The sequence below is a fragment of the Protopterus annectens genome, chromosome 5.part0, assembly GCF_019279795.1.
Source record: "Protopterus annectens isolate FY-2018-M chromosome 5.part0, PAN1.0, whole genome shotgun sequence".
In the NCBI taxonomy this organism is placed as follows: Eukaryota; Metazoa; Chordata; order Ceratodontiformes; family Protopteridae; genus Protopterus; species Protopterus annectens.
This window is the reverse complement of record NC_056735.1, coordinates 1,490,366,802-1,490,394,654: the sequence shown is the minus strand read 5'-3', so window position 1 is coordinate 1,490,394,654 and position 27,853 is coordinate 1,490,366,802. Positions and strand designations below refer to the sequence as shown.

General features: G+C 39.8%; 1 protein-coding gene across 11 annotated transcripts in view; it reads left to right on the top strand.

Annotated features, from left to right (window-relative positions):
* TENM4 (teneurin transmembrane protein 4) overlaps positions 1-27,853 on the top strand; it is a 4,497,462-nt gene that overhangs the window by 3,962,789 nt on the left and 506,820 nt on the right. For all 11 annotated transcript variants that reach the window (XM_044071318.1, XM_044071319.1, XM_044071323.1 and 8 more), the window contains 3 exons: positions 1,265-1,526; positions 22,433-22,700; positions 25,129-25,272. In XM_044071318.1, coding sequence (XP_043927253.1) covers positions 1,265-1,526; positions 22,433-22,700; positions 25,129-25,272 — 674 coding nt within the window. The remainder of the gene's footprint in view (positions 1-1,264; positions 1,527-22,432; positions 22,701-25,128; positions 25,273-27,853) is intronic.

Genomic DNA, 27,853 nt, shown 5'->3' with positions numbered 1-27,853 from the left:
CCCCAGTAAATGTATATCTCATGTGCCATAACCTCATTACACTAATACATTGCTAAACTTTAATTTATATTGAAAAGTCCCACTCCTTACCACCTGATATCCATTTCTGCTGGAGGTAGGTCCTTCTCTTTTGCTTTGGAATAAGTCTGGTTATATTGAGACTGTTTGAATGCACATAGATCCATTTTGAAAAAGTATTATCTGGCTGCCTACAGCCTTGTGTATGTTTTTCTCTTTCCCTATATGTACTGATGTTAGTGCAGGGTCTATATTAGATAAGCGAATGCTGATTGATAAAACTTATGTAAGTGAAAGCTTAAAATCTCGAACTGTCAGATCAGCGATTTTATTCCTAGGGAAAAAAATTGCTGATCCAAAACACATACACACAACACAAGCACACCAAACAAACAGCAATCCACACACATACACCTAAAATCTGACACCTAATCCTACACTAAACTATACACATACCACTATCCACTTACCTTAACCCAAACCCTAACCCTAAGGTCCATCACTATCACACACTCACCTCACCCGCTCCCTAACCCTAACTCACCAAACCCGCCCTAACCCTCGCGTCCACACAATCGCACACATACCTAACCCGCTCCCTAACCCTAACTCACCTAACCCACCCTAACACTCACATCCACACAATCGCACACTTACCTGAATCCGACCCGTAGCTTTCCATCACAGCACTGAAAATACCAAAGCAACAGAAACGGACAACCAAATTCTTTCCCTAGGAAAAAATTTGGGTTTCTGTTGCTTCGATATTTTAAATATTCACTTAAGTTCGATCAGTCAGCGTTCGCTTTTTTAAGCATTCGCTGATCTAATATAGACCCGTTAGTGCAGACAGTGTCCATCTTTTTCATGAAGCACTCCCCCTGTGGTCAGTCAAGGGACAGTGTGTTAGTGGATGAATTGCCTTTCCTTATTGTATTGCTTGTAGCCAGTTTTAGAGATGTGAGCATCTTCCCAGACTGGAGAGCTATTTTACAGGCAGCTGTATTTTTTCTTACTACTCTGTTAAACAAAGATGGCTGTTGCGTGTTTATTAAGCATGTGCTTTGATGACTTGTTTTGTATTTGTATACTTATTTTTCAGAACACCATAAAACAAGAAATGACTAGTTAGATGGCTGTGGCTAGAAGAAGACTGGTATAAAACGAAAATTTACAAATGCTATCTTGCAGACTTTTTTGTCAGATAACTGTATGTAATGTTACATTTAATTTTTTTATGTAACAGCTTTGATCTTGTCACAAATGGAGGGATTTCCATTACATTACGCTTCGAGCGTGCTCCATTTATCACACAAGAACATACTCTGTGGTTGCCATGGGACCGTTTTTTTGTCATGGAGACCATCATCATGAGGCAAGAGGAAAATGAAATCCCAAGCTGTGACCTCAGTAATTTTGCACGTCCCAATCCTTTGGTCTCTCCAGGCCCTTTGACTGCATTTGCAGGTTCTTGCTTTGAAAGAGGATCAATTGTTCCTGAAATTCAGGTAATATAATTTTTAAGTTTTCTTTTATTATATGTCTCCAGTATTCCACAGAGTTATTTTACGTGAGAGCCCACTTAAGCAATAAACTCGCCAACTTTTAATTTTTTTTAACTGTTGGTTGCCTTTGAAGCAGTCACATGGTACTTTTAAAAAAGAAAGCTGATATATTTATTTGCTTACTTTTAAAAAAACAATGCATTACTGATAGAAAAAGCATGCTAAACGTATTGTTAGTTTGCGGGTAACATTTCTAAGTCCTAAAATTTGTAATTTTTTCACAACCATATCATTAAAAAAGACATTGTTAACCTGATGATGTGCAAAGGGAAACATCTGCAACCCTAGCTAACATATGCTAAAAGTAGCATGTACACAACACCAGTTATATTCATTATTATGTCCAGCTTCTTGATTTGCATTGAACCCTTGAATGACATAATTTGTAATGTTGTTTAGTTGACACAATATTCTCATGTATACTGTCTGTGGATTATTTAAGATACAGAGATCAGTTTATAGAACTAGTTACATGACAAGACTTTTTTTTATCACTGAAGGGGTGTGAATACAGGAGGTGCAGATAGTGTCATCACACCCCCAAGATGACGGGTTAAGCTTATTCCATGTAGACAGCCTTTTTACTAACGTGTAGTTCTCTTAAACTGGAGAAAAATTGTGTTTTTATACATTTTATAGACACTGCCACTTTTTGTTTAGCTGTCATTTCCCATTTGATTGTACCCTTTGTTGCTCCACTTTCATACTGTCCTTTAATAATTTAGGTGCTGCTGTTTATTCTACAAAATATAGTGCTATTTCCTATGCATGTAGCTGCCAGTAAAAGTATGTACGTAACAACTTTGTGATGGCTGGCTTTCAACCTGTTTATTGGCTCCATTTTTATTATTGGGCTTCCCTTTACCATATATCTAATAAAATCCGACAGGATAGCATTCCCTTTGACTTTTGAAATGCCGTATGTGATTGTTTTAAAAATGATTGCTTTCCATGCTGTATGTGATTGTTTTAAAAATTATTGCTTTCCATTTATAATAAACCCTTATCAAAGCTACTTGATGAATTTGTTTAAATGCCTGAATTGTCAAGATAACGTTGTAAATCTCTTTGTTCTTTTTTTTTAAGACAAAAATTGTCATGTGTTGTCACTAAAAAGGAGACATGTTCAACAACTAATTATTTCCTTCAGTAACACTTGGGGTTTGTTGAAGGAAATTAATGTACAGAATGCAAAGGCATTACATGAAATGCTAAATTCCGAGCCATTAAGGAATACAGTTGCTGAATATTACTGGCTTGATGGCCTGGGCTGTAGTTTTCAAAAAGAAGAGTCCACTAACAGTCTTGCTAAAATTCTATATGTAGCCTGTATTCAGTGGTTTATGCTGTGCTGCCTTTTTATGTTTTGTATTTGTGGAATGCATATGTAGTATTTGTAAAGTAAGTGCATTAGCTTTACATAAAGGTATTGGCTACTGCAAGACATTGTCAGTTCAATACGGGTTTCAAGTCTTGTGTATGCAAAATGTTTGGGATAAGTTAATATGCTAATTTTCTTTATGAGACAGTTGCAAATGTAGGCTTACTGCTTTTCACTCAAAAAATTGTATTTTCCCTGTTATCTCCAATTTCAGTCTTACAGAGTTACAACTGTTCACATAAACATTTTTCCTCTGCATGCTCACACTTACACAAACATGTATTTGTGAGTGATTGTGTGTGTGTTAAAGTCTATCACCACATATTGAATGAAAGAAAAAAAGAGCAATTATTTTAGAGTGAATCTGAGATGACCGAATTAAAAAAGAAAAAAGAAAAAGGCCAAAAAAAAATTTGGGGGGGGGTGTACCCCTTGCTAATTACATATACCCAACTCTGAGATCACACAACAGCAGACTAAGAGCAAGTTCTTACTCCCCACAGTACTGCAGCCTCCCACAAAGTAATGCCGTCATTCTGTGATCACATGATTATTCAGTCACTCCTGCAGGCATTACAAACTTTCAATATTAAATGGAGTACTTTCATATATATGTACATTATCAGAGTTGTGGGTGACATGGTACCCCAAGATGCTTGTCTTTCTGTTTCTAACTTTTTTTAGTCAATATGTTCCATCAGTGTATTAATTCTGTGGAATTTATAACAATTACGTTTTCTGACAAAGCATAATATAGTCCTGTACTGGAGTTCCGAAGAACTGAAGAAGACCTTTGTTTATATATCTGGGGCAAAGGAGCTCAACTAAATAAATAACTCTTCACAAAGATAGCATCTAAGTCTGTTTCATCTAAATTCGTGGCTGGGTTTCCTGTGGTGTTATTGGTTTTGGAGGTTCTTGGAAATTGCTCTGTTTTATTGAGATACTCCTACAGATATGTATATATATATATATATATATATATATATATATATATACACACAAATATGTGTGTGTGTGTGTGTGTGTGTGTGTATATATATATATATATATATATATATATATATATATATATATATATATATATAATATACATACACTCATATACATGTATGTTTGTTTACTTGCTGATTTAGAAGAGTTACAAAGTGATGCTAAGAAGCAGAGGGCTCACTACTGAAATATCTTCACTCAAAATGCTGAGTGCTAACACACCCAAAAAAGACTGAAAATCCAGGAGAAGAGAGAATCTCGAACATCACTCTTCTCCTTTAAACCTTTTACGCGGGGGGGGGGGCAAGCCCCCTACCCCCACCTCCTTGAACTTATATATTCCAACTCCAAGATTGCCACTCCTTGGAGAAAAGGGAATATTCTTGGGAAATGGCCATCCTGAACTAGTATATACAAGTCTGCTTTTTCAGCCATTCAGTTTCCATGTTTCTGTACTTGCTCTAGTGGGTCCTGATGTTTCAAATGGTTACCAAAATATGGTAGTTATTTATAAATATCACTTTACTATCACTACTTTATGGTTAACCATAACAGTAAAATTAAATAAAATAAGTAACCTTTGAAAAAATGTTATTTACTTACTATGATTATATAATAAAGTATAATACTACTAATTATTTTTGAGAGGGCTGTTTGGACCTCTAACCATTGCATTCTGTAAAGACATATGTGTTCCGCTGCACAGCAATAGATTAAACCTGTGACAGACTCCTTGGCCTAATTATGGAGTACACAAACTGTAAAATATATGTAATATGCTCCTTTCCTTTTATTAGACCAGCAGACGTTTGTTCCATGACATGATGTGTCAGTGTTTTATTCAACTGGGCTTTTGATTTAGATGGTATTCAGAAGCTTACATTTTCAAGCTAGGTTCAGGTTTGTTACAGAAGGTTTGGTTTCTGAATATGCAATGAATTTACTTAACACCCAGAAAATGGAAATATCTCCTTGCATATTAGCTTTTGCAAATTAAAATGTTGTTTATGTACTTCTGTGTTGTGTATGCGCGCGTGTGTGTGTGTGTGTGTGTGTGTGTGTGTGTGTATATATATATATATATATATATATATATATATATATATATATGTTATAGAAAAAGAGAGAGATGGCCGTGTGTATATATTTACTTGTGCTCAAGTGTAACAGTGCCACTTACTGGTACTTTTTAGGATTACATGAAAATGGAAAAACATGTTAATCCTCATGCTTTCAGACACCAATACTTTTATCTGACTCTCAGATAATTTTAACTTCAGTGAAGCACTGGTATTAGCTTGCATCATTTGTGTGGTTCTAGCAGTATTAACTCAGCAAGAAAATTGCGTGCTTTAAACTAAAATTTGTAATAAGTGGAGACTACTAGAAAATTTAAAAGTACTTTAAAGTACCTGATGAATTTTTGTAACTCAAAAAATTTACGCTGTGGAATTATTTTTTTCAACTTTGGTTTTACTTTTTATATCACTATTTGTATTTGCTGTTATAGTAATAACACCTTGTAGTCTCGGAGTTTTGGCGAGATTTGCCACCAACTGTCCAAATTTGATTATTACAGCCAAGCCAAGAGTATTAAATCCTCAGGCAAGGAGGGAGTTAAATCAGAACTGTAATGCCCACAACCTCAAGGTATAATTGCTGTTATAACCTGCTTTTTTTAAAAATTCAATAATTTTTCATCCAAAGTGTGCCTCGTATTAAGTGTGTGCAGATGCGTACCTCGTATTCATACTATTGGGTCATTCTAATTTGTGCAAACATTTAACATGTGCATACACACACACAGCATTTACACATCTCAGACATGTCCATGTGGTGTTGAAATAGTGGCTACCTCTAAGTACTGCAGTTGTGATTATAGAAAGTTACTTTGTGGGCAGTTGCTGTTCTTTTAGTTTTAATAAAATCAGATGTTTTCTTTAATTTGTGACTTAACTGTCGACAGACTTTTCAGTTATGAATGTTGAGTTTAGTTTAGCATATGTTGTTATTTTTGGTAATACAACAGTGTATTAATTAACAGTAAGTGTGTGTGTGTGTGTGTGTGTGTGTGTGTGTGTGTGTGTGTGTGTGTGTGTGTATGTGTGTATGTGTGTGTGTGTGCGGTTGTATGTATGTAAATGTGGGTGTGTATATGCATTTGAAAGGCACAGAAGAGAGGGAGAGTAAGTCTGACGTGTACATTGATTGTTTTGAACATTATAGTGTGAGTTATAAGACTTGATTGTGTTGTAAATTTCATCTATGTATTTAAAGTGCACATTCATGCTTATTATTCATGATTTACTCACACAATGGTATAATGTGCTTTAGCCATCTGTTATTTAGTTGTATTAAGGCTCTTGTATTATGTTGATTTTCTGCCTGGATGCGAATGCAGTCTTGGTTAAAAAGTGCGTGGCCAGCCCACTTCGAAAGAATACACAAATGAGTCAGTAAATAAATGTATAACGCTGTCCTGTCCCTAAATATTAAATGCTAGCAAAAAAAGAGAAAGTGGTTGAAGGCTGCTTGTCTTGATTTGTGTAGAAGTGAATTAAGCAATTTATTCTGTTTTATTTGTTTACTGTTGTTTATTTTCCACTAAAATGGATCCCTTTGTTTTAAACAGTCACATTTCCTTTGTTTATTTGACTACACAATGGGCTTTTGCACAATGTCCGGAAAATCTAATTTTTTATATAAGGAACACTTGTCCATTTAATTTGTAGCAGAACATTACCTAACTGATAACTGAACAGTGTGCAATAGCTTTTGTGAGATTTGTTTAGTTTTTATGGATATACGCATGTTCATATTTCTTCTTAAGGAAAGTATTAGATGATTTATTTTTAGCACAAATGAAGGGTTGTTGGATTAAGGGAACATCTGTTGAAGAGTGGCAGTGAATATAAATCACTGTAGAGCAAAATTTTGAAAAAAGAAATCCAGACGTGCTTTTTCTTACTCGTCTGTAATTTAGAATCGTCTTATCTTTACATGCTGAGTCACTGACTCACTTTCTTCATATATCAAGAAGACATGCTCATACCTCTCTCTCTACTTCTGATTTAACCATAGCACTATGATTTTGGCACTTAGATTTAGCCTTTTCCTCTTAGACTTACCAGTTTTCCTCTTAAAGTCAGACCTGTTTATGGTACATACATTATTAAATAAATAACCTAAGCTTATTCAGATATTCTGTAATTATTAGCTATATATGGTCTAGTATGTGAAGACCTTTTTTGTTGTGAAAAATAAAGAAAGTCCTTCTCTTTATGATCATAGATTTTTAAAGGCCAGTGCTATGATTTTGAATGCTCAGAGGATGAGAGGTATAGACACATAGAACTATCCTTTGTAATTTCTCTTTGTTGATATGACCCACACAGACAGTGAGTGTTTAATAATAAAGACTCACTCTGAATTATCCATTGAGTTAAGCCATCTCATTTTCTCTTGGGACATTGCGGCATCTCATATTTCTACTAGCAGATTATGTGGGTGGCACTGTATTCTTCAGGTGTGATCTTTCACATAAGCTGCATTCATGAGACCTGGATTTGAAATCTGTTTCCATATCTGTAGCCGCAAAGCAAATCGAGGAATTTAATTACAGGGTCCTTCCTGTGGTCAAGTGAGTTTTAAAGACATACAGGTAGGTGCGTGTGTGTGCCTTTTGTGAAGGTTTGACACTGGGCTGCAACTTGACACCATAAAAATTCCACTGCAAATAAATCTGCGTACCAGTGACCACTGTGGCAACCCCTAATGGGAGAAGATGAAAGAGTTTTTGCATCCTGACCCTGAAAGCAGGCTACATGCGCTCAATGGCCATTACCTTGGTACTAAATAGGCATTATCTAAAAGACTTCTGTTAAATTCAAGGCTTCACACTTTCAGAGAACACACACATACACACTGAGTAATTTGTAGTACTGGGATATCTTAGCCAGGGTACCTGCAGTAAAAACGTGTTAAATTTTGCGAGCAAAGAAATGGTTATATTTCATTCCTCTGTGTGGCAGTGGGGTGGGGGGATTTTCAGTAAGTATTCTGCTGTCAAAACTATTGAAATGGATGACACATTTTTACAGATCATTAGAGTAAAGAAATACGGGATGTTTGCTACAACATGTTTTTAGTAAATAATTGTTCATATCATAGTCATTACCCCTTCACTGAAACAGACACCCCATTTTCATGCAAAACAGAGCTGTTAAGCCTATTCAAACACAATTTGGACCAATGGATGGGAAATCACAAATTCACCCCTCGCTTGTCACCTGTGGCCCTTATGGGCAGGGGCAGTTTGTAGATGCCCCAAGGCACCAGTCATTCTAGCCTGGGGTATTGATAATTGGGAAAATTGGAGTATGAATGGCTAGGCTTAAAAAGGCTGTAGGGCTTTTAATCTTGTAATGTCCTATGATTAGAGAAATTTTAAAATTACATACCTAAGCAAAACACTGAGTGTTTATGTAGCCAGCAAAGACCTTTGCTGTTATTTCCTTTATTGTCTTATGGGCACATTGGCAATAAGTGCCAGCATTTAAGTCCTGCCTAGCCATTCCTGGGACTACTTAAGTATGGCGAAATTCTCCAATTTTTCCCCTAACATAGGAGAAGCATCATGAAAGACAAGTGAGTTGCAGATGTGGATGCATTCTGAATCTCACCAGTCCTTCTGTAGAAGGAGCACCATTAGCAGTTCAGTCCCTCTGGGCAAAGCTGCTGGATCAGTTCAGTGCCCTGCTACTTGGAGGGAATGTTGAGACTGCCCTGATTTTATAGAGGAATTGTACATTTTACTCCTTTTTCTGGCACTCAAGAGGATGGATTGGTTTCCTTCTCTTCTAGACCTCAGGAGTTTAAACTAGACCAACCTTTACATCTGTTTTTAGATGGTCATTGCACAGGATGCTTAAATGGTGATGGTGAGTATGATAGATGTTTTTGTCATATTATTATGTGGGGATTTGAGTCCAGGCAGGAGGTTCCTTTAATTTACTTTGGGTGGTTGTTACTGCAGGCACATTAAGGCTTTCTTCACGGTATTGATCATATTGACTGATGGCCTGGCATGAGAAAGCAGTCCATGTGTTCCGTTACTGAGACAAATGGCTTCTTGTAGGCACATTTAGATTCTTCCTGGAAGCAACCCTTCAGTGTGTACTTTTGTTGTGGGGATCACCATAAATTAGAGGTATTCCTGACTAACTTTCACTCAGAGAATAAATCTCATCTCCATGGAGCTTAACACTTCCCATTATAAGTTATTTCAGTCTTTTGGATGGGCACAGGAGGTCAAGTTCTTACACACCTTGGTGAGGACAGAAAGCAAGGATGAGGCTATGCCTTCTCAGCTTGATGGCTCTCATGATCTTCAATGTACCTTTGCATACTTGTGGATGCAGGTGTTAAGGTTTCAGTGGCTTCAGAAATGTCACATGTTGTTGGAGTTTCTTCGGGTGCTGGTCTTTGTCATCAGGTCCTGGTGTGGTGGACATTTACCTTCAGTCTTCTGAGGGGTCTTTTCTTCCTGCACCCAAATCTTGCCAGACCATAATGACAGATACTTGACATGTGGGCTGGTGAGACAACCTTAGCTCCCATGTATTTAAAAGTAAGTGGCAGTCATGGAAAGGGGGCTCCATATCAACCATTTGTAAATAAAAGCTGTCTTCCTGGCTGTGAAGACTTTGGAGGAAAGACTGCTTATGGAAATTTATAGAGTTGTAGGAGAGAAAGAAAATACTGTGAGAGTTTATAAGAAAAAGGATAGACAAAAATACTGTGTGCATACAGATAGTATAAATGGCATAGTGCATATATTTAAGTACGTTGGTTTAAAGCATCATGAGTAGGCACAAACCAAGTAGAGTTTAGGTATTGTTTAAGTTTTACTTTAAAGATGATGATTTTGTCTATATTTTAACTGGAATGATATGGCATTACAAAGCTTTGAGACATAGTTGGAGTAATGCAAATCTCCTGCAGCATTGTTTGATTTGGCAGTAATTAGAGATTTTTGCATGAACTTAGATCCTGAACTGGTAAATAATGTTGTAGGGTATTATATAAAGCTGAATAATCTGTGGGTTTATAGATCGGGTTATTGACTTTAAGGAGTTGTATATGATGAGTAGTGTGGGATTTCCATCCAGTTTAGTTGCTTTAGGACCAAGCAGTGATGTGTTTTGTCGGGGAGGTTAGCAACAAATTTTATTATAGCATGCTTCAAGTTTTATCTTGTAGGAAGAATACAAGTTTATAAGAAATGATGATGCATAATGGAGTGTGGGAAGTTGGCACAAAGGGGCAGTAGTTTTTGTAGCTGTATCTGTGAGATAGGATTTTGCTTAGTAGAGTGTGTCAAAGTTTTGGTATTTTTCTTGATTACTTGGAAGTTCAAAAAGGTTTTAATCCAATGTGACCCCTAGTAATTTAGTATAGGGTACTATTCCTTTAGTGGTTTTGATTACTGATAAGATGAGAAACATTTGTCTTTGGCCTGATAGGACTTTTTGGTAGGAAAAGCACTGATTTGTTTTTATTTGCATTTTGGAATTAGTTATCAGATGAGAATTATGATATAATGGATGAAAATAACTTTTGCATAATTTTTTGTATCTGCGAGAGAGTTGAAGCTGAGTAGGTAAGCGCACGGATATTTGCATACTGTACCATTCTGGCCTATTTAGTTGTGGTATGGAGATGACTTATAAACATGTTAAAAAGCATAGAGCCAAAGATAGATTCCTAAGGGACACCTACAAGTACAGGGAGGAACAGAGAGAGAGAGAGAGAGAGAGAGATCTTTTTGCCATTTTACAGCTTATTGGCTATTTGATAAGTAAGTTTGCAACCAGGAGAGAGGAGTGAGAGAAGCCATAAGTATACAGTTCTGCAAGTAGCTTTTAGTAGCAGACAGTGTTTAGATAAGTAAAGGAAAAGGGATGATACTAGATTGCCCACATTTCTTTTTAAGTTAATGGTATTGGCGAAGTTAAAGAGAGCTGCTTTTGTACTGTGATATAACAGACACCATGCTCTAGGAGAAGAGGTTTTATTTAGTGAGCTGTTTGAGGATTTGAGAGTGAATACATTTTACAGTATCCCCTCTATCAAAAGTTCTAGAGGTTGTGGGTCTGTAGCTGGAGAAACCTGTAGAGTTTTTGTCCTTTATGTAGGATGAAGGATTTTTTTCCCAGAAAGTGGTGACTTCATTTTCTTTGATTTCTCATATGGTGCTTGTGGTTTATGCTGTGTTCTTTAGGTTGTGTAACTAGATAGGTAAGAGGTTCAGTCCTCACAGTAGTGAACGTGTGTGTGTGTGTGTGTGTGTGTGTGTGTGTGTGTGTGTGTGTGTGTGTGTGTGTGTGTGTGTGTGTGTGTGTGTGTGTGTGTGTGTGTGCGCGCGTGTGTGTGTGTGTGTGTGTGTGTGTGTGTGTGTTTCTAGTAACAGGTTAGTAAAGCCTCATCAACAGATGTGCTATGTCCATTCCCACTCAGGAGAAGAATTTAGGGGTGGGTTTGGCATAAGGGTTAAGGTCTTTACCTCATAGACATAAGATACTCCATGTGATTCTGACCTCAGATTATTGTCTAAGCTTAAATTGCCCTTCAAGGCAATTATCTTAGTATTCACCTATGATGCAGGTGTTAACCAGGTTAGAGAATGGGCAGACTAGTCAATCTGTAACCATTTTAGTAATTTCAGCAGATGTATTGTCAATGGCTAAGGTGGATGACTTTAGCTTGTGATTTGTTGATGGAGCCTGGTACTGGTTTAATGAAAAAAATATTTGAGTGGTTGTCATGTGTTGTAGGAGTACATATGGGAGATGAGGGCCTATCTTAGAGTAAGGAAGTAACTGTTTGTATAAAATGTTTAAATTGTGTGTCAATACTGTTGTTTTTATTGCATACACAGCAGCTAATCTTGAAGCTGGTCATTGATATTATGTTACTTAAATCTCCTTAGTAGCCCCCACTGTGGTGTAGAGAAGTTTGCCCTACAGTTGTTTTACCTCAGTAGGCTGTGTGCAAGAGATGTCCATTAGAAGACTCTGTGTAAAGAATGTATAGGAGTATGCAGGTAGAGAACAATCATGTAAATGTCTTACACTAGGGACTTTGGTGCCTCCTACACAGTGCTGTCACAGTGGTAGAAATACAAGATAGAGAAAACATTCCGGTTCTAGCCAAGAATGTCTGTCACATTTGAGCCAAGTGCCAAATATACATCAGGGCATGGTCCATGATGGAGACCTAATTCCGCTGAATTTTCTAGCTTGGTCACAGAGAGGTTAATGAGACTATTAGGAAGCTGTCCATTTGGCAGACCTATGTCTTCTAATGGAAATGGTTTTCTCTGTTTGTACCCTTTAGCTCTGCGGACCTTACTTATTCCATGGTAAAGTGATGCTGTCCGCTATTTCTGTACATTAAGAGGACAAGACTGTGGCTTAGCACTGGTTAGTCATTATGCATAAAAGGAGTTCTTTACCTCTGTTCTCCTTAGAAGGCCACCTCTTTACCTATGGAACTTGAACTTCATTGTTGACAGGCTTGCTGATCCACAGATTGATTTTGCTTGGTGGCATTGACGTTCATTTCTTGGAAAATGATCTTTATGTTAGGCTTCACGTCAGCTTGTAGGTTCTCAAAGCTCCATGCCTTCATGTAAAGAAAGCCCCATTTAATATTTCACAGATCAGATGCTCCTTAAAGTGAACCTTTTTTTACTTCTGAAAATGGTAACGGTATCGCCCGAAATACATTTGCTTCATCTCCCAGTTTTCTTCGTGAGGACAGAACCAAGAGACAGTGTGCCGTTCCTGCACTGGATGTGCAGTTTCAGCTCGGGTATTACTGGAAAAGAGTGCCTGATTTTAGGAAGACTGACCAACTGTTACTAACACAGTGTTACAGTAGTTCATAGGTTCATAGAAAATTACTAGGCAAAAAGCTTAAGTGCTCTTACAAGCCTAGCCAATGTATCCCAATTTTACCCAATATATGATCCCTACTGGCATGAAAGTGGCATTGAGAGTCTTGCAGATTGCCCTTGTCCATAAGGGACATGAGCACTACCCTAGGGATGAATTTGCAATTCCCCATCCATTGATTCAAATTACGTTTGAAGAGGGCCAGGGAAGGGCTGTGCTTAATGTGAATAGGAAGTCTGTTCCAACGAAGAAGCAATCTCTGAGGCACATATCTCTCTCCCCAGAATGTTTTTTTTTTTGAGTTGCTGACTAACTTTAGATCCCTAGATTGGTTGACCCTCATGCTGTTTGACTTGCAGATGTATAACAGCTCCATCAGAGCTGGATTTGAGAGTGTCTTGTAGGTCAAGCACTGGTCACCCCTTAATACTTGGTAAGAGACAAAGTAAAGGAATAGAGTTTTCAGTCTTATCTACATAGTTCATGTTGTTTACATTCTGTATTTTCTTTATGAAGAATGACGGACGTCACTCTAGCTGCTGTAAGTGCCTAGTGAAGCACATGCCAAATGGTGGACTGTACTCAATTATTGGTCTAATGAGGGCTGAGAACAGCAGGAATATAATTTCCTTGGATCTGGATGCCATACCTTTACTTATAAGTTGAGTCACACAAAATGATTTCCTCACCAGTATGGACACATGGTGGTCAAAGTTCAGGCTACTATTTATCTGTGTACCTAGATCTCTCACCTCTGAGTCTACTCTAAGGGGTGTGCTATTGATGTAATTTGCAGGGTTGTTTGACTTCCCAAAGGGTATGATGATGCATTTTTTGCATTTAGTTTTAGACCACGGCTCTGACACCAATCATTGGTCTGATCTAGAACCTTCTGAAGGATAACTACATTGCTGGGAGATTCATTGATTGCCTCCCAGCTTACAGTTGTCAGCAAACTTTGTCATCCAGAGGCCTTTCATATTTGCTTGACTTCAGAGAAGTATATTCTGAACAGGAGTGGTCCCAGTACTGAGCCCTGTGGCACACCACTAGTAACTGACCTCTTTCTGGGTCTGGATTCACTCACTTTAACCAACCAATTAGCTATCCATCTGGTGACATAGAGATTTATGTTCAGTGAGTTTATTTATAACACCTGAGTGGAGAATTATGTCTAATGTCTTGGCCAGGTTGAGGTAGGCAGTATGTATTGTTTTATCCTCATCCACGGCCTTAATGACTTTCTCAAAGAAATCCACCAGACTCAGTAGGTATGACATTTATTTATTTATTATTTATTTATTTAACATTTATTAACCGGGAAAGTCCGACTTGGAACAGAGCCAATTTTCATTGGAGGCCCGGAGAGAAATCCTCCAGATGTATGTCTTTGTAATGTGGGAGGAAACTGGAGCACCCAGAGGAAACCCACACGAATGCAGGGAGGACATGCAGACTCCACACAGAAGGCACCCCAGCCAAGAATCGAACCAGAGAACCTCTTTCTGTGAAGTGACAACACTACCGCTGCAACACTGTGCCGACATACCCTTGACAAAGTTGAAGTGGGTCAGGTCCAGTCTTTGGAAGTCTCCTGTGTCATTATTTATCAGGTCCATGATTATGTTGTCCATGTCCTTACATATAAGACTATTTATACGTATGGCAATGTCATTTCCTGAGTTAGTAGATGGTCCCCTTTATTTATTTTATTTAACATTTTCTTAACCAGGAAAGTCCGTCTTGGAACAAAGCCAATTTTCAGCGGAGGTCCGGGGAGAAATGCTGCAGACACATGTCTTTGTAACGAACGCAGGGAGGACATGCAGACTCCACACAGAAGGCACTCCGGGTCTATATTATAATATCGAATGAAGCGAATGATGAACGGCCGTAATATCGAAAGTGCCGTTCAACGAGTCCTGGTTTGTAGGATTGGGGTGCAGTGAAGATCGGGAATTTTGCCCTTTGCTCACTGTAGTGCAGTCTCGGAGTTGGTTTATATAATTAGCGGGGGGGGGGTGTTATTTGAACGGCACTTTTGATGTTTCGCCCATTCGATATTTGTTCCGTTCGATATTATAATATAGACCCGGTTCTCCAGCCAATAATCAAACCAGAGAACCTCTTGCTGTGACGCAACAACACTACCGCTGCACCACTGTACCGTTGCTGTCTTCCACTCTATTGGGACAAAGCTAGTCTGGAGGCTGTGGTTAAATAGAGATCCTAATAGGTATGATAAGTCAACTTGGTATATTCTCAAGCCACATTAAAGGTGTGTTTTAGCATTAGAGAGCACATTGGTAACCTCTTTTTGGTGGTGATTGGCAATGGAGTGGTGGAGGCTATTTCTTGGTGGAGAACTTGGGGTGATAGGGAGGTGAAATTATAAGCTGTCAGTCAGCAGATTTGCTATGCCTTCCAGCCGAGTATAGATGATGCTATCTACAGCTAATTCCTGACATTGTTGGGTGTTGCCCTTAAGACTGCGGACATAACTGAAAAATGCCTTATGGTTATTCTTAGCTTTGGAGGATATTTGTACCTCAAAGTCTTTCAGTCTTGACTAATTCACTGATTTGCTTGTTTAGACTAATGAAGGACTTACTGCTCTGTTGTGCACATTCCATCTTAGTTCTCAACAGGATTTTCTTTCTTTTGTTTTACAATCCATTAATACCAAGGGTCCATCGGGGTGTCTTGGTTTTTTTGGTTTGACCTGGGTTTATTTTGGTCTGGTACTCTCATTTCTATGGTCATACAGGGCTTTTGTGTATGCCTGTACATAGGTTTCTGTCTTTTCTGGATTTGGAGGAGCTTGGAAACTAGCTATGTCATCCTTTAAATGGGAGTAATTCACCTGGGGTTAGATTGTGGGACTAATTTTTCCTTTATTTCGAGGAAGACTGCTTTGTGATCTGATCTTACTAGTGAGGACATAAAACTAGGAGTTGTGCAGCATTCTCCCATATTTGTGAGTATCAGACCTAGGATAAGGTTCTTGTTGAGACACCTAGTATTGAGCAGTAACACTTTTAGCTTGTGCTAAGTTGCTTTTGTTATGTTAGGTTTGTCACTGGGGCTACACCTGTTTAGTTCTTGACTGGGGTTCGTTAGGTGAAGAGTCTCCACCTCATTCTCATGTCTGCATGGGTTTTGCAGGGTGTTCCATTTTCTTTAGTTCTTGACTGGGGTTCGTTAGGTGAAGAGTCTCCACCTCATTCTCATATCTGCATGGGTTTTGCAGGATGTTCCATTTTCCTTCTACGTGCTGTAGGTGAATTGTTAATCCTCCATTTGTCCTGTAGGTGTGTATGTTGTGTATGTATGTGTGTGTGTGTTTGTGAGCTCGCGTGTGTGTGTGCATGTATTCTGCAGTGGGCTGGCACCATATTTGTGGGTGCTTTCACTGCTTTGCCTCGAATGCTGGGATAGGATGCAGCAACCCCTTGACCCGCAATGGATTAAGTTGGTAACCAGAGTGTGAAGAGGTGAACGAATGGATTAGCTGTTCATTACCTCTCTGCTAGGTTAAGAATGGTTTGTACTTGCCAAGCAAATGCTTTCCAACTGGATTGCATTTGCATAATCATTTTATGCGCAGCAGCAGATCTTCCTGTGTCTAAGGTTGCATTCATAGCCAGCTCCAGTGGGCAGTCAGCGACCTGTATTTCTCCCTTGAAGAATGTTCCCACTGCAGACATTTGTTTCATAATCACATGATCTACACACCTTTGTCAAGCATTAAGGCACAACCACTTGGGGAGTTGGGTCTCACTTGGCAAACAGTAATTCTGGACTCAGTTTACAAAGCTGTGTGCCATCTAAGGACTGTCAAGTATGGTCCTTAATGCTAGATAGGATGATTGTGTTTTTTATTTTTTTTCCATCCACATTGTCTCTGACCATCAGGCCACCTCTGCCAGCCCAGTTATCTCAATCACAGCTCCCATACCTGGCAAACCCCACATGTCCTTTTCACTGGGAGGGTCTTCCTAATGGGAGAAATCTTGCATTGAGGTGACTGTAATGCCTTGAGCAGGGTCACAAAGGATACAGTACCCTGCCAGGCAAGTGCCAAGACAAACTGGTGGAGAAGCTGTCATTCAGCCATTTGTGGATTTTCTACTGTAGCCTAATCTCCCTGCCCATTATGGATTGACACAGTACATGTAGGTTGGAGCAGGTAATGGCAGGGCCACTTTATGGCCAGCAATGGAGTATGCTGTCAGAGTGGCCATGTCTCTCTCTCTCTCTCTCTTTCATTCTCTCTGTTCCTTTCTCCCCCAAGCCCCCATGTGAACTCTGTTCCCAAGAGAGCACATCAGGTGATACCTCAGCATGTCCCTCCTCTACAGAATTGGCATGCCCATCCTCCCTGTTGCTCAGTCAGTCCCCCAGGCTGCTAATCAAACTTGTGTTGTATGGGTTGCAGTCAGGGCTTCAGTCCTCTAAGTCATCAAAGAGACATCTCAATGGATGTGTTCTTATCTTTTCTTCTGATCTATGAGACAACCTTAGTGTGCCAGAAATAGTCTCTTCTGGTCCCCCTGGTGATGGGTGTATCTTCCACCAGCCTAAGTGCTGGAATTCTCTGTAAGATGTACATATGATCACAGGAGATTACTAGGCTATTGACCCCGAGGTCATTTTAAGCCTAGCCATTTCAACCCAGTGTAATAGAATTCCTAGTCAAAACCCATTATAGCCCTTATCAAACCCTGTTCTCCATAAGTCTGCCAGGTGCTCAGAGCATTATGTCTGGACAATTCCCATCAGTTTCTTCTGCCAGCCTGGTCAACATGGGCACTGAGACAGTGTACCAACTGCCTCATGTTCACGGACAGTCACCTTCTCTTAGCACATAATTCTTCTACTTGCGAGAGATGCATCTACATCAGTAAGCTGGGATCCATGCTCTCTCAAACCACAGTCAGTACTCCTGACAAAGAGGAGATTGCCAGTACAGGCACCACACCACCCACATCACAAAGCCACACACCCACCTATGCAGGGGTCCTGAACAAAAATTTACCTAAACAACAGAGACCCCCAAAACACACTCACAAACATTTCACACACAACACCAATCACATCTCACACAGTAATCAGCACACCAGTGTCTCACAAACACAGCCCATTAGGCAAAACAATAAACCAACGGAGCCCATAAGGCATAACAATAAACCAAACATACTAGTCATTGGTGACTCGATAGTGAGACATACCAATGTCCCCCTCACCAGGCTCAACAAGAAGAATTTCACGGTCAGCTGTTTATCAAGCGCTAGAGACCCCCACGTCACACATGCACTCAAGTCTCTCCACAACAGGTACAAGTATGACTCTGTCATTGTCCATGTTGGTGTGAATGACTTGAGATGTACCTCCCTGGACTGTATGAAGAGAGACATGATTGAGCTCTGAGTATGTGCTCCAGGCAGGTATGACCCTAGCCCTAAGCAGCATCCTACCTTCACCAAGAGTGATACCACAATATCAACAAAAAATGTTTGACTTCAACAATTGGCTTAGTTTCTAGTGTCTTTCTAAGGGGATCCAGTATCTGTCTGCCTGGGATGACATGGTTGACAGGACATGATGGTTTGCCAGAGATGGGTACCACCTGTCACCCCTAGGGTTCCGGATCTTGGCCAAATCTCTTGCCTCCCCATTATGCCTTTTTTAGGCCATGTCCCAAAGCCAAATCTTCCAACATAAAAGATCTGTCAAAAAGTAAATTGAAGGTCATGCTGCTCAATGCTAGGAGCCTTAATCTGAAAATGCACTCACTGGAGGCATTCATCACACTGGAAGATGCCGATGTCTGTGCAATCACGGAAACTTGGTTCAGGGCTGCAGAGAGCACCCCTGTCTTACCAGGCTATACCTCATTCCACACTTTCTGACCCCAAAATGAGGTCAGAAAGACTAAGGGTAGTTGAGTCTCTATTTTCATTAAGGATAGGCACACCTCCAAACTGGTTTACCAGCATGACACACTGAAATTACTCCAGGTGCAACTGACAATTGGCAAGACACCCATCCAAGTTATAGCCACCCTAGACCCCCCTCCATGTCTCAGAACAATCACACCTCCTACCTGGACCTACTTGACTCCATCAAGGTACCCCCTTACACCCTGATCCTTGGTGACTTCAACTACCCCACCATAGACTGGGTGAACTATTCCTGCATTAATGCACTCACCAAATGATTCTTTGACTTCATAAATTCTAATGCACTTAAGATCAGCTGGTTTTATCCTCCACAAGGGGAAGTAACATACTGGATTTGGTTCTCACCAACATGGGCAACCGCTGTACCACTCCCATAGTATGTTCTTCCCTGGTGAGATCAGATCATCGGTTTGTCTCATTCAAAAGTTTCTATCCCATCCAACCCCTCCCCGGCTGTAACCAGGCTAAAAATCTTCTCAAAAGCTGACTACAATCTCCTAAGGGAGGGTATCAGCAGCTTCACACCCCCCCCCCTCCAGATGATGCAGACAACTATGCTGAACAGTACGCCAGTGCAGTATACAAGCACCTGTACAACCGTATTGACTGATCCATACCCAACAGAACTAAAATCTGCTCCTGAAGGAAACCCAAACCTGTCTGGTGGACATCCTCTATCAACAGGCTTTACAACAAAAGGAAGAAACTGTTGTCCAAGGGTACAAAGGAACAAATTACAAATCAGAAAATCTCCCTCTTCTGCCTCTACAAGCAAATTAGATCACTAGTGAAAACCTCCAAAGCCAGTTATGAGTTGAAACTAGCCTCCAAAACAAAGGGAAACCACATGTCCTTCTTCAGTTACACTAGGAACCTCCATGGCAAAGCCCAAGTGTGTTCCGAACTAGTACATAATGGTACCACTTACACTGATCCTGCTGATTTAGCCAACCTGCTGGCTGATAGGTTCAGCACAGACTTCACCCCCTTATTGCTCCCTAAAGGCCCAGTTGACATCCCCAGTATTTGTCCCACACCTCACATCTCTGTAAATCAAGTGTTAAATGCCCTATCCAAGGCAAAAAACACAGCTTCCATGGGACCTAATAGTATCCCAGGCTGTATTCTGTACCATCTCCAGCAAGAATTACCTGTAGCTTCGCCATTGAGCATCCTAGTCAACCACAGCCTAACTACAGGCTTCATTCCAGCAGAGTGGAGAACTGCCATTGTCATCCCTTTGCACAAAGGTGGTGCCACTACTGACCCGGGAAACTATCGCCCCATCAGCTTGACAAGTCTGAGCTGTAAAGTCATGGAGCATATTATTATGGAGCTCATAAACAAGGACATAGACAATCTCCAAGCACTCAACCCCACCCAATTTGGATTTATCATGTGCAGACCTTGCCTATTGAACCTGGGTGACTTCTTTGAGACTGTCACCAAGGCCCTGGATGAGGGAAAGTCAGTATATACAGCTTACCTTGACCTGGCCATGGCCTTTGACACAATCCCTTACTCGGGCATCATTGCAAAGCTAACACAACTTGGTGTTAATCCCTATCTAGTCAGATGAGTGGCCAACTGGCTCACAGATAGGACCCACAAGGTCAAAATAGGTACTGCCACCTCTGACAGTAGACCTGTCATTAGTGGTGTTCCCCAGGGATCTGTCCTGGGTCCCCTTCTATTTGGCATATAGTTCTCAGTGGTCCAGGCAAAGACAAAGGGCCTGTGGCTGACCAGGTTTGCAGATGACTGTAAGTTGGGTGCTGTCATTGACTCCCCAGTTGATGTTAATATACTGCAAGAGGGTATCACAGCTTCAAATGACAGGTGCCAAAGTCATGGCCTTAAGTTAAATGCAGAAAAATGTATTATTGTATCATTCATCAAAAACATGGCCCCTACTGATTACCACATCAACGGCAATCCCCTTAGCACACAACCTGTGGTAAGAGACCTGGCTACTCAGGTTGACAACAATATCACATTCAGTCAGCATGCGGCAGCAGTGGTCAGAAAAGCCTTTTACTTGGTTTATCTTATAAATAAAGGGATTGCATCCAGAAAAAAGGAGGTTATTACCTCTCTGCACTCCTCCCTTATTAGACCTGTGATTGTGTATAATGCCCTGTTTGGTGTGTACCTCTCCAAACACCTGCACCAGCTGGAAAGACCACAGAAATACCTCACAAAGAGAATCCATGACCTCCAACACCTATCCTATGCGGACAGGTGTAAATCACTATCACTCTATTCAGTATCATACAGATTGCTCAGAGGTGGTCTGTTGTCTTGCCTACAAGGCAATATCGGACCCTACCCTACTAGAGATGCTCCATATCCATAAGTCTAACTCCTTGCACATTACCCACTCAGTAGGCCTAAATCTAATATGCAACATCAACAAAACCTGCCAGAGAGACAGGTTTGTCTCCCAGCGGTTGCCCTGTCTCTGGAATAGACTTCCCATACATGTCAAACAAAGTACCTCACTGGCCCTCTTCAAACGCAACCTTGATGAGTGGATGGGAAACCATAAATTTGTCCCAGGGGTTCCACCTTTGTCCCTCATTAATAGGGGTGACAGGTGCTGACTGAGGTTTCTTTTTGGGGATAAACTCTTGGCTAGGCTTGTAAGGGCCCCAGGGCCATTCGCCTAGTAACCTCCTATGATCCTATAATTGCATTTAGTGATGACTACCCATGTCCAAGTTTATACCTGGATATTACTTATTAACATAACAAGAGTCAAACCTTTGCTGCTGTTTTTTTTTATTTACAGGAAGATGTTTGTTAGTGACAAGAATGCAAAATGGTTGGCTTAAATAATGTGTGTGCTTTTCTATCCACTACATTCCATTACAGCATGCTTTAGAATGGATATATGAATGTCTCTAAAAGTGTAAGCTCCTCCAAGTATTAACAAATGATGATTGTTGGACAAAATTAACCCAGCCAAGGACTTCTCAAGGGTGCTGTTGTACATCAATTGATAAAGTAACAATGTATCTTTTACTCACTGTTTCATACCCTTATTGATTTGATGACTACTAAAATGCAGTCGCCTCATTTATTAGGGTCCATTTCCTTGATGGTTTTTAGAGTCATACATTTAACAGTATTAGTTCAGGAGTGTTCCTTTCTGGGAATCATCTCATAATATGATGAACCACATTTTTAATGGAACCAAACTATTTATCATGATCATTAAGTACTAATTAAATGGATATGACTCCTCATGTTGGATTTTATTAACAAATATAATCTGTTGCAGAACTTTTCTATCATCTCTTTTTGAAAGGGGGTAGGTTATACAGATGTGCTTCAACTAACTGCTGGGATAGGCTCTGGCACTTCCATGACCCAGAACTCGATTAGGTGGGTAATCGGAGAAAGAACAAAGCTTGATGAATTAATGTTTTATGTAGGAAAAAATGGTATAGAAATTGCTCACTTTTGCAACATTAGTCATTTGGCCTTGTGTGTCATCTGACATTTTACATTACACATTTGATTCTATAGCTATCACCTCTTGTATATGTTTAGGCCCTGCAGGAAGAGATCAGCTTTCCTGGGACCAAAATTAAACTCAGCTATCTGAGCAGCCGCACTCCTGGGTACAAGTCAGTACTGAGGATTATCCTTACACATCCCACCATCCCCTTCAACCTCATGAAAGTGCATCTCATGGTGGCGGTGGAGGGTCGTCTCTTCAGAAAGTGGTTCCCTGCCGCTCCTGATCTCGCATATCATTTCATCTGGGATAAGACGGATGTATATGGGCAGAAGGTATATGGCCTGTCTGAAGCAGTAGGTAAGTGCCACATAGGCAGAATTAACTTGACGTAGCTTAAGCTAGTGTTGCTTGTAAGAAACCAAAATGGAAAAGCATGACCAAGTCATAATTTTATGCAGTTACAGTGCATTGTTGAAGTCTCTTATTATACATGCACATCTGTAGGCTGTACTAAACAATACTTGGCATGTCAGTAGCTTTTTAACATTGGAAACCCTGTTGATTTATCGAAGATTATAATGCCAAAAGAATCTCACAAGACAAGGTGTCACTGAGAAGAAAACTTGTAATTATAAAGGGATAGCTAGTGGCAGGCCTTTATATATTGGACACTGCCCTATAAATACTGAAGGAGGGCAGCACTTAAAGTAGTGAAGCTTTTGACATAGTAGATGTTAAAGGATGGGAGTCCATTGTAATAGGGCAAGCAACAGTAAATATCCTGTCTGGAGATCTGGTAGTTCATGATCTGAGCAGATTATTTACAAGTGTAAATGATGACCATGCCTTTTTTTGTAAATGATGATAACAATAACTGAATACGTACTACTAATATGAAAGTCACATCCCACGCTGTTCTAGTGTTTAAAGCCAGTAGGCTTTGTTCCTATTATATTGTCCTAATTTAAGTTTCCTAGCACTCCTAGGTTCAGAGTTCTCAATCTCATACTGCAAAAATGAGGGACAAAGCCAAAACTAATGGGGAGTGGGGGGACAAAGGCCCAGAGTCAGGGACAGATATTAAATATTGCTGTTGTATACGTAAAAGCTTGTTGGTATAACAGGTTTTGCATTAGCATGCATTTTCTTAAGAATATATCTGAATTTCAAGTGTCTGTCATTATTTAGTGACAGCGGTCATCAACGATTTATCAGAAAACTACAGATTTTATAAAGAACAGACCAAAAATATAAGGCAAAATCAAGACCATTTTGTAAAATCAGTTGAGACCTATGCCTAAGCTGTACTTAGTGAAGCAACACTGAATGTTTCCTTGTTTCAGTATTACAAAAAAAATCACCAAAAGGTAAAAAAAATACTGAACTTTAATGTGGCACCTCATGTTATACAAAGCACTGTGTTAATTAATATGTCTTTTACACAGCCATGTTAAACACGTTTGTTTTTGTTGCCATTTTTATGCCCTCTCTCCGGATATACATGGTGCTTGCTCAGTATGTCTTAGTAAGACAGTTTTTAAAACTAACACTAGTAAGTATAGTCAGTGCAGATTTAAGTTTTATTTTAAGGCATTGTCAGCGGTCTCGTTTTAAAAATGGTAATAAGATAATTGGACTGTCGGGAATAAAATGTTCCTTCCTGTAATAAATGAAATACTAATTAAAACAGAAAGAATTATGCAAAGCTATTGTAATGTAAAATTGAAAAGTACTGCATCTCTAAGTGAAACTACAGGATTTGTCAGCTACAGTTTCTGCTGGAGCATTTCTCATTGGAGAATAGAAAGTTCAGAGATATTCTGTAATAAAAAATAGTGGATTTAGTAAATAGTGCTACAGTTTAACATTGTCTTTAATAAGGATGTAAGCAACTGACACTGTCATTTCTGCAGCATGTTCAGTAAATTTTATACTGCTGCAGTTTTAATATAAGTTAGCCTTAGTCTAAAATGCTGTGTCTGTGTGTCAGTGTAGTGTATGTTAGACACATGCATGTGGGTGGCTTCATGGCACAAAGCAGTTAATGCCCTGATGTGGCACAGAAGAGAAAAGACTCATGAATGACAGGAGATCCAGTTGATAGAAGAGCAGATTGAGAGTGAGTGGGTGACACCAGCTCACCCATCATGAGAAGGATAGTAACTGTTGGAAGACAAGCCATCAACAGAGGTCAGGTGTCCCAATGAATGGATTGTAAAAATATGGACTGAGCAAGCACCAGACAGCACATCTGTGCTATAAACAGACACTGGGCTTATGCACTGAATGTACATTGCACTGTTGGACTTCTATTTACTCACGCTGCTATGACTTAAGGGACATAGGACATAGAAAGTCCTGGTGGCTGCCTGAGTGACAGCTTCACGTAGCTGGCTTTTGCAGATGATTAATAAATGGGTGGGGCACACATGTCACAGGAAGGCCGATGGCCAAGGCAATGGGGAGAAATAACACACAAAAAAGAATGTATGTATGCATGCATGATACTGCTGGGTTTAAGGTATTGTGTTTTCCTATTATATTGCATCTTGAATCTCAAACTATTTTGTGCAAATGTTACAGAGCTTTACACAACCACTCAAGTTGTTTTCTTATCCTCTTTGTTTTCCCTTAAATGTCAGTGGTTGGGTCAAGTGGTGCCTGAATGTAGGCTTCTTTCTCCCTTTTTTACTGTGTAATTTCCACTTTGTTGCACAACTTTCTTTATGCGGTGCCAAAGATGATAACAGATTACTTTTAATTGCATCTGTTTCTTCTCTGCCAGTGTCAGTTGGTTATGAATATGAATCTTGCCCGGACCTGATCCTGTGGGAGAAGAGGACTGCTGTCCTGCAAGGATATGAGCTTGATGCTTCTCGACTTGGTGCCTGGAGCTTGGACAAACATCATGCCCTTAACATTCAAAGTGGTGTGTATGCTTTTTATAATCTGTCTCAGGACTGCATCTGCATGTTAATAAAAAGTCTAATGCTGCTGTTGGACAATAAGAAGTCTATTGTATTCTGGTCTGGTTATGCAATGTCAGTGTAGAGGATAATCTCAGATTTTTTGTTGGTTTGGGGAGTTTTTTTAACTACTAAATTTTAGCATCAGAGTCACATAGGTGTTAGATGTCTCTGCTGCCAGCACTGAGATTTTTGTGTTGGACACCAATTAGTCTAGGTAACACAGCAGTAGAAGAATACGTAGTACCCATATTTCAGTGGAATTTCACAGGAGGGACTCCAATATTTACACTAGGAAATAACTTTATCTTACAACTAAATGCACTGTGTCAAATGTGATGTAGGTGTTGAAAAATCCACAGAATTAATTTCCTATGATGGTAATAATCACTTCTTGAGATAAGAGATGGGCAGATCTTGTTTTGTTTGCTGTTGTGACGTAGTAAGAGAAGTGCATGCCTCCAGTGGTTAGAATATTCTACCAGTGGGAAAATTCTGAGAAATGAAGTCTGAGTTACAGTTGCCACATTTTCAAATGCTCAAAATGGAATATGTTTTAAGGAAATATACAATTTTGCAGGACAAACCATACTCACAGTCATTTCAAAGGACTGGACTTCATTTTTTTCTATCAAAATAAAAACATACACTTGTAGAATTTGAATTGTTTTTATTACACTGTTAGGGTGTTTCAGGTATGGCATAATTGTTTTATGCAATTATTAGAGGAAAACTGAGATGTATATTTTGTCCTAAAATCTTGGGGCATTTACTATTTTTGTGTTTATTTTTTGCAAGACACAACTGTTCAAAACAGGGACTGTCCTGCGCAAAGTGGGACAGGTGGTGACCAAATGCAAAGTGCATTCAGGATGGCTAAGTTCAGTAAGCTACAGTCTAGGTGTATCAAGCTTGGGCAGATGTCTTTGAATACAGTAGAGTATTGCTATAGACATAATGTTATGTAAGGTGATGGGCTGGTTCAGGATCTGGGCAATGTTGTGGCATTTAGTTGGGTAGGTGTCACATTCATGGACAGTACCAGGGTGCTGGGCTGGAGCTGTGAGGTTGTTTTCTGAGTGGGGGGGGGGGGGTTCAAAATCGACACAGTGCTACACTTTTGATTACAAAGGGCTAATGCTTGCTGAGGAAGTAATTATGAGGGGATATGCAGGCTTAGTTGGAGGTTTATTATCATCTGATGACTTAACAATTCTACCTAGGCAAAGCCCATTTTCACTAGAAGCACGGTGAAGAAAAACAGCATGCTCCTTACTCCCCTTATTTTTTTTTTACTGGGAAATACATTGTAGTTTGTACCTTGGCATATAGTTAGGGTGTAGTGCTTTAAAAGAAACTGACACTGATGGGCCTAGTGTCTGTAGTTATCAGAACCTCTTTCTACCATATTATTATTAACACTTGAAAATCTGTCACCAAGCTTAAGCACTTTATACCACCTTCAGAATTTACAACAGTGAAACATGCCTTAGTGTCATCTCATCTTGACTGCTGTAGTCTGCTGTACCTTAGGATTTTAGATGGCGACTTTACCTCACTAAAATGGTTGTAGAACTGTGTAGCCACAGTCTGCGTGTCCCAGATATATTGTCCCTGTCCTGTGTGATCTGCACAGACCTGCCCTATTACACCTGTCCTGTGTGACCCGCACAGGTCTGGCATATTGTCCTCTCCTGTATACTCTGCACAGCTCTGTCATATTACCCCCATCCTGCATGATCTGCACAGCCCAGAAATATCATCCCTGTCCTGTGTGATTGACATAACTCTATCATATTACCACTCTTCTGTATGATGTGTACAGCCCAGTCATATAACCTCTGTCCTGTGTGATCTACATGACTCAGTCATATTACCTTTGTCCTGGATGATATTACCCCCGCCATCATGTGTAATCTTCACATTCTCAACATATTACCTGTGATCTGCCCTGACTGCATGTTATGGTACCACTGGCTATTAAGATTATGAATACCTTAATTCTTACTCCTTACTTTATTTCTTGGACAACCTATAGTTAGGTATCCTATCCACTTTCTTAAATCACAAACGTTTACTTTCAATGTCACTTACTGGGTTTGTCATTTAGAGTTGTAGCTATTGTGTAATTTTACAAAAAACGTCTCTGTCAGGTTTTTATTTATTTGTTATTTGTTGCCTGTTAGTCCCACTTAGTGGCCTCTTTTTAGGGGAAACCTGAGGTGGTACTTACAGTATTAGGGGATATTGTGGCCAGAGAATGGGGGAACTTCCTCTACTCCTTTGGGCAGGTGCTGTGGGGGGTCTTCACTGGTTTGGCTACTGTTCAAATTCTAAGTGAAGTATGAAATGATTTATTGTTTCTTGTAAGTATAAACTATGTCTACAATTTAATAGCTGTAGTGCAGTGTCCAGCTCTCCCATAGTAAGGACAGGTTATGGCCCACGCATGTAACTTATATAGGCTTTTGACTTTTCCTAGCATTATATCTTAGCCCCTCCCTAACCCCGTATCCATGTACTTGTTTCTCCTCTACCTTTGCT